General features: G+C 40.2%; 1 protein-coding gene across 11 annotated transcripts in view; it reads left to right on the plus strand.

Moving 5' to 3' along the window:
* KIF13A (kinesin family member 13A) overlaps positions 1 to 12,530 on the plus strand; it is a 108,852-nt gene that overhangs the window by 73,490 nt on the left and 22,832 nt on the right. For all 11 annotated transcript variants that reach the window (XM_071736351.1, XM_071736344.1, XM_071736343.1 and 8 more), the window contains 4 exons: positions 4,255 to 4,465; positions 9,408 to 9,570; positions 10,210 to 10,350; positions 12,025 to 12,174. In XM_071736351.1, the coding sequence (XP_071592452.1) occupies positions 4,255 to 4,465; positions 9,408 to 9,570; positions 10,210 to 10,350; positions 12,025 to 12,174 (665 nt within the window). The remainder of the gene's footprint in view (positions 1 to 4,254; positions 4,466 to 9,407; positions 9,571 to 10,209; positions 10,351 to 12,024; positions 12,175 to 12,530) is intronic.

Genomic DNA, 12,530 nt, shown 5'->3' on the forward strand with positions numbered 1-12,530 from the left:
TCTGTTTAAAAGCTAAAAATAGCTAACCATCTTTCTAGAATGTCATGTACTAAAAAGTAATATTTCTTGTTATTTTAAGACACTTCATGCATCATTGTTTTGCTATTTGGTTGCTATTTATACTGACTGATTTTTAACTTTGTGCTTTATAATCACTCTTGTGGTGGTATTTTATGATGCCTTGTGTGAATTCAGTAATTTCTTCCATGGATAAGGTTAGGGCTGCAGTAGCAACTTGTTTGTTTTCTGATGGGAGAAAAAAAAAAAAGAAAATATGTGCTTTACATCAATCTTAGTATTTCCAAAGAGGATGCTGAGAGGCAAATACAAGACCATTGTAACAACAGAATCCTGGAGACCCTGTTTGCTTTGCTGGCATTTATCATAGGAAGGATTTGTTTTATGAAGTGGCTTCCCTAAATATCCATGTATGTCAAAATTGCAGACAGGGGGTTGGTTTAGCTTTAGCAAAACTGATCTCAGTTTTAGTACTGAGTAAGTTATTATACATTGCTGAATACAGTGATGCTACAAATGTTTTTGAAGTTACAGGGGACGTGGTTTTTTTCAGAGTGTGTACATGTGTGCATGTCATGGTGAGCAACATACACCAGTGCTGATGAGAACTCCACTGAAGCTTTAATGTGAATCCTCTATTGCATGCTACAGTAGCCCCCCCTTTTTTAGTTCCTTGTTTTTTGTTGTTTTGTTTTGTTTTTTTTTTTTGGTTGGTTGGTTTGGTTTGGTTTGGTTTGGTTTTTTTTTGTTTGTTTGTTTTCTCCTTGAAGCATTACAGTATCAGGAACACTTCTGCAAAATCTCACAGGATGGGTTTGGTAGTGAAGGCAAGATGGTTTGTAACTATATCACACTGACATGTTTTGGGTTTTTGTTTGTTTTTTTTTTTTTGAAAAGCACGCCTCAAGTTCCAAAGCGGGGCAGTGTAATCAAATCTAGGTCTATTTTTCTCCCTCCTTTGTGACAGACTGACATCCTTAAAAGTCATAGCAAGTCTTTTTTTTTTTTTTTTCTTTTTGTTATATATTCAAAGTGGAAGAGGTATCTCAAACAAATATTTTAAAGCTGAAGTTTTTTTGTTTTCGAAAATCCTGGAATGTCCTAACACTGCAATGCTATTTCCCCTAATATTGTACCACTCAAACCATGGAACTTCTTCCTCTCCCTTCTCCTTGTTATGTACAGAATCATACAGAATCAGCAACCTGTTAGGTAATGTGCTGTCACTCAGATATTTAGGTTGGACTCAAGCTGGTTCTCTTGCAGACCGCTTTTTTTTTTTTCTTTTTTTTCTTCTGTATTTAAGTTTGAAGATGTACATACATACAGACATGCAGTAGATAGATACTCATAGTGTATAGAAGGAGCTTATTCCACTAAATTGTTCATTCAGAGGCATGGTCTGGCAGGAACAAAGAGAGTAATGTTTCTTTAATTTGAATGCAATTTAGATTTAACTGTAGCTGATTGACACAAGCAGTTGTTTTGGGATGGAGTATCCAGATGGATACTTGTTCTGGGTCGATACTGAGATGAAATGTGGGATTTGTAAAGCTAAATGCAGAAGTCTCCTCCAGAGCGTATCTTGTCTTCTTCAATGCTGTGAAGCACATTGGTGCAGTGTGATGTATGACATGTCAGACAATTTGTTTGTCTCAATTTTCATCTGTGCTCCCCCATGTGTTTCAATCTCTGCCAAAATGGAAAATGTAAATTGCTTTTTATTTCCTTAAGTAATTTCCTTCTCTGGTTAATATAATCTTCCTTTGTATTTCACATATTTGTTTTAATTTGTTCCCTTTCTCATCTATATTTTTTTTCTACTGGGATTCTGGCCACCTGTACAGAAAGATAAAGCAGATGAGGCCCTTTATAGACAGATAGGAGTAGCCTCATGTTCACAAGTCCAGGTCCTCACTGGGGACTTCAGTCACCCTGGCATCTGTTGGAAGGAGGGTACAGTAGTGTGTCAGCAATACATGAGGTTCCTGGAATGTGTTGGTTATAACTTCCTCCTCTGAGTGATTGAGGAGCCAATGAGGACAGGCACTGTGCTGTGGTATAAAGGTAAAAGGCAGTCTAGACTGCTCTGACAGTGAAATAGTGGAGGTCAGGATCCTTAGAGTAGCAAGGAGGGCACAGAGCAAGCTCATTACCCTGAAGTTCAGAAGAGCAGACTTTGGCTTCTTCAGAGACTTAGTTGGTAGAGCACCGTGGGATAAAGCCCTGGAAGGATGAGGACCCCAGAAAGCTGGTTAATATTTAAGGATTACCTCTTGCAAGCTCAGGAGCCATGCATCTCAACAAAGTGAAAATGCCAGAAGGCCTGGTGAAGTTTCCGCTGACTGGGAAAGGGGAAACATAACCCCTATTTTTACAAAGGGAGAAAAGGAAAATCTGAGGAATTAAAGGCCAGTCAGTCTCACCTCTATGCCCAGCAAGACTGTTGAAGAGATCCTCCTGGAAGCTATGCTAAACACACGTGGATAATAAGGATGTGATTGGTGACAGCCAGCACTTATGGCAAATCATGCCTGACAAATCTGGTGGCCTTCTAAGATGGTGTTAGTGTTGTTGGATAAGGGAAGAGCAACTGATGTCATCTACCTGGATTTGTGCAAAGCATTTGACACTGTCCCACATGACATCCTTGTCTTTAACTTGAGGAGACATGGACTTGATGGGTGGACCTCTTGGTCCTTGATTAAGGAATTGGCTTGATGGTTGCACTCGAAGAGTTGTGGTCAACAGCTCAATGTCCAAGTGGAGATCAGCAAGAAGTGGTGTTCCTCCTAGGGTCATTTCTGGGACATACCATTTAACAGCTTTGTCAGCAGCATGGACAGTGGGGTTGAGTGCACCTGCAGCAAGTTTTCTGATGACACCAAGCTGTGCTGTGTGGTCAGCACTGGAGGGAAGGGAGGCTATCCAGAGGGACTTGAGCAGGCTTGAGAGGTGGGCCTGTGCCAGCCTCATGAAATTCAACAAGGCCAAGGGCAAGATCCTCCACCTGAGCCAGACAAAGCAATCCCAAACACAATTACAGGTTGAGTGGAGACAGATTAAGAGTAGCTCTTAGTAGCTCTTAGTTTCCCTAAGAACTTGGGGGTGTTGGTTGATGGGAAGCTCAACATTCACCACCAATGTGCACTTTTGTCCCAGAAAGCCAACCATATCCTGGGCTGCTTCAAAAGAAGTGTGGCCAGGAGGTCATGGGAGGTGTTTCGCCCCTTCTGCTCCACTCTTATGAGACCCCACCTGGAGTGGGGTCCAGTTCTGGAGCCCCCAACACAGGAAGGAGGTCTTGGAGCAAGTTCAGAGTAGGGCCACAAAGATGAGGAGAGGGCTGGAGCATCTCTGCTGTGAAGATAGGCTGAGAGAATTGAGGTTGTTCAGCCTGGAGAAGAGAAGGCTCTGAGGAGACCCTATAGTAGCTTTCTAGTACGTGAAAAGGACCTACAGGAAAGGGGAGGGACTTCTTACAAGGCCATTTAGCAACAGGGTAAGGGGGAACAGTTTTAAGATGGAAGAGGATAGATTTAGGTTAGACATTAGGAAGAAATTCTTCAGTGTGAGGACAGTGAGACATTGGCACAGGTTGCCCAGAGGAGCTGTGGATGCCCCTTCCCTGGAAGTGTTCAAGGCCAGGTTGGATGGGGCATCGAGCACCCTGGTCTAGTGGGAGGTGTCCCTGCCCATGCAGGGTGTTTTCAACTTGACATTTAAGATCTCTTCCAAGACAGACTGTTCTCTGCTTCTGACATACAGCTTCATGGTATTGAAGTATGCGGTAGATGAGTCTTAACCATCCCTTTAGCCTCTCTGCATGCCATATTATTTTTCTTGTCTGGATTTATTTATTTAATGTAATATTTATTATTTTGTCCTTTGTCTTGGGAAGCAATGGCCAGTTAGTGTTCACAAAGCCTCTGGGTTATGTTAATTGCTGCTATGAAGTAAATAGTAAGTGTTCTGTAATACTGGAATAGCATGCATTTTCTCACTTTTCTGTTTTTGTTGTCTTTTTTTTTTTCTCTCTCTCTCTCCTTTTTCTCCCCATTTTTGTTTTTTGTTTGTTTGGGGTTTTTTGGTTTTTGGTTGGTTGGTGCATTTTGTTTTGTTTTCATTTTTTTTGTGGGGTTTTTTTTTGGTTGTTTGTTATTTTGGTTTGGGTTTTTTGTTGGGTTTTGTTTGTTTGTTTGGGTCTTTTTTTTTTGGTTGTTTTGGTTTTTTCAGATCCAGTACAAAATGTGGTCCAGATCTTGGAGAAACAGTACTTGGAAGAGAAGCAGAGTGCTCTTGAGGAGCAGCGTCTGATGTATGAGCGTGAGTTGGAGCTGCTGCGGCAGCAGCTCTCTCCAGAGAGGCAGCATCAGCACGGCAGTGACAGACTCTCCTACACTGCTCAGACTGCACAGCAGAAAGTAAATCTCTGGACAGAAGAGAGGTGAGAATACTGGAGTTAAAATGAATTAATAAGAACTGCAAAGGTTGAAAGATGGGGCTTGATCCATCTGTGAGAAACCGGTGGTTTGGTGGGTTTTTTTGTGGAGTTGACGTGCAGTACAAGGTCTGTCTCTGCCAAAGAATTAGCATTCCATGTAAGACAGGTTTCTACTGTGTGACATTTGTACATCTTCCTGGTTGATTTAACACAAAATTTAGATAAGAATTTAGGGTTTATTGAACAGCATTATAGATTTTTGTTTTTTCAACTAGAAAAGTGCTTCTGAAATGTTTGTTTTAGCAATTAGTGTTTAGTTCAGGAAGGAAATGAAAGGCTAGCACAGAGGTTAATTTGTCACCTAAGACTAAGGAGTGCCCTTACAAGTATTGTATTTTGAAAGTATACAGTGAGAGCAGAGTATTTTGCAATCTATACCCCGTGAAAAATACAGAAAATGAGAGTCCTTAAATGTTGTATGTGTGTGTTTCTAAAAGTAAGCCCAGCTTTAGAAGAGAATTAGGTTTTAGATGTGTTTAGGAAGTGAAATCTTGAGATTAAAAAACCTCTTTGAAAAGGAGTAGCTTGGCACCTGAACACGGCCTTGATGGAAGATCATAATGGGATTTGCAGATAGAGTTTAAATGTAGACTAGGAAAATGTGAGCAGAGTTCAAGCAACATTTGTGTGTTTGCATATTGGTAATGAGAGAAGTTGCTCTTGGTATCACTGGGGAGAGAAGGATGTCAGCTCCATGGAGAAAAGTTCTAGGAGCAGCAACTGAGATGATTTAAGTTTCCACCATACAAACAAGTATTCTGTCATTGGCTTAGTTCATCAGGAAAAATGACTAGATGTATTAACAGGTTTCTTGTTTCTTTTTAATCTATTGTTTCTTTTAAAAAAGAAGCTTTGTTATTTGTTCAGCGTATTTTTAATGTGCAGTGAGTTTGATTGCTCTTTCCTATTTTGCTTGTTTTTCCATTAAAAAAAAAATAATTAATCTATGTATAGAGGAGTCTAAACAAAGATTTCCAAAATTGTGTTGCAGCTTTCAAATTCAGAGACTTAGAAAGAGAATTAGATCTTGGTTTAATTTTTGTGCACAGCTTTGTTTTAGAATTTCTGCCAAGTTTGGCCTGGGAAAAAAACCTAAACAAATAACAAACTGTTGGCCCACTTGCCAGCAATGGTAAGAATGTTTTGCATGGCAAGTATAGGAAGAACTAGTGCTGTGTTTCAGCCTTAATTAAAATGATTGTAAGAGCTAAAACCAGATTCATTGGGAACTGAATGTAAAGTATTGCAGAGTCATGCTTGGAATTTGCAGGCTTTTCTAGAGCTGCAGGAGGGAGAAGTGAGAAACCAGGTAGTTGGAATAATTGCTCTCCAGAACTGCTTTGAGCACAGGAAGGCCTTCAAGAAGTCATTGACAGAATCATAGAATCAAAGAACATTTTGGAGTTGGAAGGAACCTTAAAGATCACCTGGTTTAAACCCCCTGCATGGCCAGGGACACCTCCCACCAGGCCAGGTTACTCCAAGCCCCACCCAGCCTGGCTTTGAACACCTCCAGGAAGGGGGCATCCACAATCCCCCTGGGTGGGCAACCTGTGCCAGTGTCTCACCACCCTCACAGTGAAGAATTTCTTCCTTATGAATTAACCTAAATCTGCCCTCTCACAGTTTATTGCCCCTCACCCCCATCCCTTGTGGGAAGTCCCTCCCCAGCTTTCCTATAAGCAGTAGGTGAGATGATACCCAGGCTTCCTGGAAAGGGAAGCCAAGCCTCTAAAAAGATGCAACAGAAGGGAAAAAGTAGTAGCAAAAAACTTCTTGCCTGCCCCAAGAATTGAGAATAAAAAAATCATTATCGTTTAACTTAAAATTAACCAACTGACACAACCATGTAATGAGAGAAAAGAATGAGAATTTGGAGTGATGCCAAGGCTAAGTGTTCTGCCAGCCTCCTCAGTAGCTGTTAGACGTATCTTAGGAAGAGCGGTGCTTGAACAAGCATTTTTGCCTCTGGATTTCATGGATGAACGTGTACTCTAGATAACTGTTGAACTACTTGAAGACTGTACTTGGTTGCATTTTAAAAAAATAGGAGAAAGAATACTCTTTCAGAAAGCAGTCTGATGATGCTTTGATGGCACTGCCCTTGAGTAAGCAGTTCTCTGGAAGAACTGATTTTCAGCTTCCTGTCTTTCAGAAGATCCTCATAGGTATACTTTTTATTTATTTGTAATTCTAGAAGAGGCTCCAGCTTCTGATAAAAAAAAAAAAAAAGTGGGGGGTGGAGGAGGGCAAAAAAAATGAATAATCTTAAATAAGAAGCCGGATTAAAATGTTTGAGGGATCTCTGCTATAACAGCCATGGCAACATTATGCTGAGAGGGTATTACCCAGCCAACTGGCCAGAGGGCAAGAAATGCAGGAAAAATTGAGAAGACTGGATCTGAAGAACGTGTGAAAGAGCCGAATGTCTGGATTACACAGAATTTGATTAGTGCAGTTTCAGCTGTTGCTCTGTTGCTCTATTGCATTAGCCAGAAAAATTAATTTAGTGAGTGTCAGATGTAGGCATATGGTTGTATCTGTCAGATCAGCTAGAACATGTTGCACAGAGTTTATTCTGGTTTGATGCTGACTACAGAAAGACACATGGTACTGACCTGGTGTTAAAACCTGTTGGCATGAAGCTAACCTGTGGTAAGTTTAAACAAATTTAATTTGTTAAGGCAAGAGGGGTAGTGGTGGTATACTGGGACAGACATTTAGCTCAGCAAATCCTGTACCTGGTATTAGGAATCCCAGAGACTTGCAATGACACCTTTTGAGTGTCAGATTTAAATTTCCCTAGTGTTTGACTTGAACCATTGTTTCAGGATTTCATGTTCAATTAATACTTATTTTGGTTTATATCCTGATGGAGGGAGTCACATGTTTTGTGTAGTGGGAATTAAGAAATCCCATAAATTTTTTTTTTCTCTGAAGTTTCTGAAAGGCTGCTGACACAGCTATATATGGAAAAACACAACTGTAGTGAGAGCTCCCCATAATAATTGGTTGAGTTACTCTTAAGTCCTCCTTAGAGTTTTAAACCATTCCTAGAGAGGTTTTTAAACCACTCCTAGAGAGCTGCCCGGCTTGAGAAACAGAAGACAGCTGAACCCATGGCTCTCACAGCACTTAGAGATCAAAGCTGTCTTCTGTTTCTCAAGCTGGGCAGCTCTCTCACAGAGGCTGCAGGTGTAATGCACTGTCAGTATTAAGTACTATTTAGTCACTAATTCTTGTGTTCATTTTTTTGATAAATCCAAAATTATAGAATATGTATCATAGAATGGCTTAGGTCAGAAAGGAGCTTAGAAATCATGTACTCCAACCTCCCTGCCATGAGCAGGGATGCCTCTCAACTAGACAAGGTTGCTCAAAGCCTCATGTAACTCCCATGGTCTGGAATTGCTTATTTGATCTTGATGGCCTGGATAACAGAAGCAAGACAGAGGGAAAGGAATTTTCTGTATAACACTGGGGGCAGATATGAGAAAGCAGACTAAAAAGCTGCTGAAAGTAGCAGCTGTTTAAAATTCACCAAAACCCCCCACTACTGCAAACAGGTGAGAGAGAGCAGAGAGCAAGCTGCACATTATAGCATGCTGAAGGCACTAAAATTCAGGTCTACTTCTAACACTGCTTTGATACAGCATCAGAGAACAAGCAGAGTGCAATTTGAACTGCCTAGACTGTTTTTCGGGTTATTTTGAAAAAAAGATAGCAATTCAAGAAGTACTCTGTTAAGGACTGGAAGGCACATTAACAGTTTTTTGCAGTTTGTACTATATAGACGTACAAAAGATTGAAACTTATCTCAATAAAGGCAGATTTGCTTGGATTCACAGCAAGACCCATGAGTTTGCTTGTTCCTATTACATTTCTATATAATGTATTTTCCAGAAATGAGAACTGTGTGCACAAATCATGTACTGTATTTCAGTAGAAATTTGTATAGAAAAGCTAGAAAATAAGACAGGGGAGTGCTGGTCACTGAAATATTTGAAGTATTATCATGAATTCTATGAGGTTGGTAAGATGCAGTGAGTGCTGGTGGGGTTACAAAGAAAGGTATGGTACTTTTAAAAAGCAAATTAAAGATGAGAATCCCAGGTGAGAGCATATCTTAGTATCACAGGTGGAGGTATAGTATGTGTCATAGCAGGTTTGCCAGGTGTTACGTTAGAACAGATTTGCTCAGGCAGGCCTTAAGATCCTTTCTGGAACTTGTCCAGAGACTTTTAACTTTATGGAGTGCACAAGCTTTAACCTGTGCTTATTCATATATTACTTAAAAGGTACTTTGGGTTTATAGGACTGGAGATTTTTTTAAGTATATGTATATTTTTAATGCATACACCTGAGATGGCTTAAGTGTATGAAGGGAAGTCTGAGGGTCTGTTGCACTGCAGAGTTCCAGCTGTGATGTAAAGCTATGGCCTGCAGTGATTGCAGGTGCCAGCATCATGCCTGATCTGAGGAAAAGCAAGTTTTATCAAGATGAAGTCTCACATGTTGGGACTGGTAGTTTCTGTGGAACAGGACTCCACATTAAAGACAAAGACAACTGCAATTATTTCGTTTCTTGAAAAGTAGAAATGTCCCTAGGGCTTCTAACAAATCACCACTGTAGCAGCTCCCATAGTAGCGTGCCCTTTTATTTGGGCATTTCAGTGCTAGACTTACTGTAACAGTAATATCTTTGTTTAATATGCTTTTCCTCAATAAAATGGTGTGACATGGTGTCATGTTATCTGACATAATCCTGTACAGCATTTCTTCTTCCGCTTGTTTCAGAGAAGTCTTTGTTAGCACCTCCATTTACAGCTTTCCAATAATAGAAATAGGTTTCTGTGTATTTTTCATGTTACCTACTGCACCACAGGGATGAATTGTTTCGACAGAGCCTGGCTAAACTTCGAGAGCAGATAGTAAAAGCAAATACACTGGTGAGAGAAGCAAACTTCTTAGCAGAAGAAATGCGAAAGCTAACGGATTATCAAGTAACACTTCAGATCCCTGCTGAAAACCTGAGTGCCAACAAAAAGGTAATGACAGCAAAGGATGCTAGAAACTGTAGTTACATGGTTGATCTAAAATATATGGACATGTAACACCAATCCAAGGTAAAGCCATAAAATGTTGTTTTTGTTAGATTTTGCATACGCAAAATATGAGTGTTATGTGTCTTTAATACATTGAAATTGAATAACTACAAGGAGAAATTGGAACATAGCATTAAGTATTGCTCTTTCTGTTCTTTCAAGTGTATAATTACCATATATGCATGTGGTTTGTGAACAGATGTGTTATCTTGCTGTAAAACCTGCATTTTAGTTACACAAGCAAAAAATGCCAGTTTTCTTAAAGATGCCTAGAATTTGTCTTAAGGGTTTTCCAGCTGTAGTGCTGCTGCAAGTATAATGATAGCAATGGGGATAATATGCTTGTTGCAAGTGGTTTGATTGAGTGTAATGTTGATGTTGGGATGGTAGTTGTCTGAGAAGGACAGGGATCCTCAGGGACATACAGAGTATGCTGGGTTTGAGCACAGAGAGAGTATGGCCAGCATGCAGAGGGAAGCTGTATGTTCTGTATTTTATTCCTTTTTAGGAATGCAGTTGAAGTGAAGAATTAAACTACTACATGCACTTTTCCTGCAGTGATTCTTTTTTCCTCTTATTTAGAGGGGTGCAATAGTAAGTGAGCCTGCTATTCAAGTGAGAAGAAAAGGAAAAGGTACTCAAGTATGGACTATTGAGAAACTAGAGAACAAATTGATTGACATGAGAGATCTCTATCAAGAGTGGAAGGAGAAAATTCCTGAGGTATTGTATATATTTACTGAAAGGGATTGAGAAATTGATATTTGCTTTTGACCCCTTTTAATATGTTGTACAGACAATATGCAATGACTTCATATATGAAAGGGGGGTATTGTGGTTTTAAAAAAATAAATCCAGACCTCAAACCAAACAGAAAAACTGTGTATAATGCTAAATATTCAAAATGCCCATGCAGAATAAAATACAGCATTGCCCTCTCCTCACTTGTATTCTCAGATACAGGTGTGCAGAGGTCACATAAAATTGTGCTGAGGCAAGGACTCATGATGCCACTAAGAGGATGTGTTTACCTGGCATAATATAGGTAGGTGCCATGCAGATAGGCACCAGCTCTGAATGGAAGCAACAAACAGTGTTAGAAATGAAATTACTGAATTGTAGTCAGTATCAAAAGTAGCAAGGATACTGCTTAGATACACTCAAGATGCAGAACACACTAGTGGGGTAGAACTTGATCTTAAAATGTGACATATTCTGTAGTCTCATTTGTATATCCCTCAGCCTTAAAGCAGTGAAGGAATCAATTGAAGATACGTAGTCTGCATCAGTAGCTCCATCAAAACTAAGTGGTGTTTCCTGAGAATTTTAGTAGATTAGACTTGAAAAGTAGGCATGAGACATGTCAAAGGCTTGGTCATTTACTTCCAGAAGGAATATGGGAGATTTGTGTTGCAGAAGGCATCCTTTAAGTATCCAGAGGGAAGTGCCTAAGAAGTGTATCATACTGGTTTTTGGCTGGTAGGGAGCACCTAAATTACTTGTATCAGAATCATTCTCAAATATGTTTGAACAGCTGTTGTGCCTTTGTTACATGCCTTGGACGGGACAATGGGAATCTCTAAAATGATAACACAGAGAAGGTCAAGCACTTCATCTGTGCCCATTGAAGACAACGCTGGTTTTTCTCCTGACTGTAGTAAGAACTGATAGCACATCCTTTGAATATATTATGTCTGCCTGAGCCAGGATTGTTCTTGCCATGACCTATGTCATCCATAATGCATGTGTTCTATGTGCTACATAGAAACATGTAGGTCAAATGCATGTGTTGAAGATGGAGGAGGAGGAGGAGAAGTGAAAGGAGGTAACAAGTCCACTGAGGAGTGCATATCATGCTAGGGATCTGCATGAACTGTTTGTGGCTGTGTATGGAGAACCTGCATAGAAAATGCTGCAGGTCTGATCTCAGCTCTGTTGGAATCATGAGAATACTTTGCAGGCTTAGGTGGGAGTCATTCTGCATCATCTCCTTTGCCCTTGCAGTGGTAAGCAGCATCCAGACCAGCTATTCAACCTGGAACTCATTTGTCCTCTCATTTTAAAAGTGTAAACAGAGCAGAAAAGTGATGTGAAGCTTCTTGAAATCAGTGGCTACTCTGCTTGCTCATGGTAAAATCTGCTTTATCCTGACATCACTAAAAAAATTAGGTCTTTTTATTACTATATCCCATAGCAAAGAAAGGATCATATAATGTCTCATCTCAAGGATTTCATTTCAGATTTGTGCTCTGCTTCTAGTATCCTACATTTTCAACAGGAAGAAACACAAAAGATTGGCAGTGACTTAACACTTGTACCATATCCCACGTGGTTATTTGATTTCTGCCTTCCCTCGCTTACAATTTTTTGACGTAACTTCCGCGGTCCTTAAAACAGGTAAGGAAGCTGATCGGCAAAAGGGGCGATCCTTTTTACGAAGCGCAGGAGAACCACAACCTGATCGGGGTCGCCAACGTGTTCCTGGAGTGCCTTTTCTACGACGTGAAGCTGGAATACGCTGTGCCCATCATCAGTCAGCAGGGGGAGGTAACACCAAATCCTGCCCTACTCTGCTCTTCTGTCCCCTCGCACCTCCGGGGCTGGCAGGGCTCTCTGCTGGCACGATTAATCTGCACCGATTTTTTTTTTTTAAACGAGCGAATGAAGCTAAGAAGCTACTGAAATAGCAGAATAAGATTCCTAGTGCCAACATAGATAACTGAGCAAAACCCAGTATGTTAAGGTTCTGAGGTAGTCATATGCCTTTTCTGTTGTGTGCAAATTAAAAAGGTCAGTAGTTCTGCATAGAAAAATATTGTTATTATTAATCATCATCATCCTTTCTCCTCTTTTTTGGCACTGTTGGTCTTCATTTAGTGGTTTGAGAGCGGTCCAGTTCTTTT

Source organism: Heliangelus exortis, chromosome 2, assembly GCF_036169615.1.
Source record: "Heliangelus exortis chromosome 2, bHelExo1.hap1, whole genome shotgun sequence".
Lineage (NCBI taxonomy): Eukaryota > Metazoa > Chordata > Aves > Apodiformes > Trochilidae > Heliangelus > Heliangelus exortis.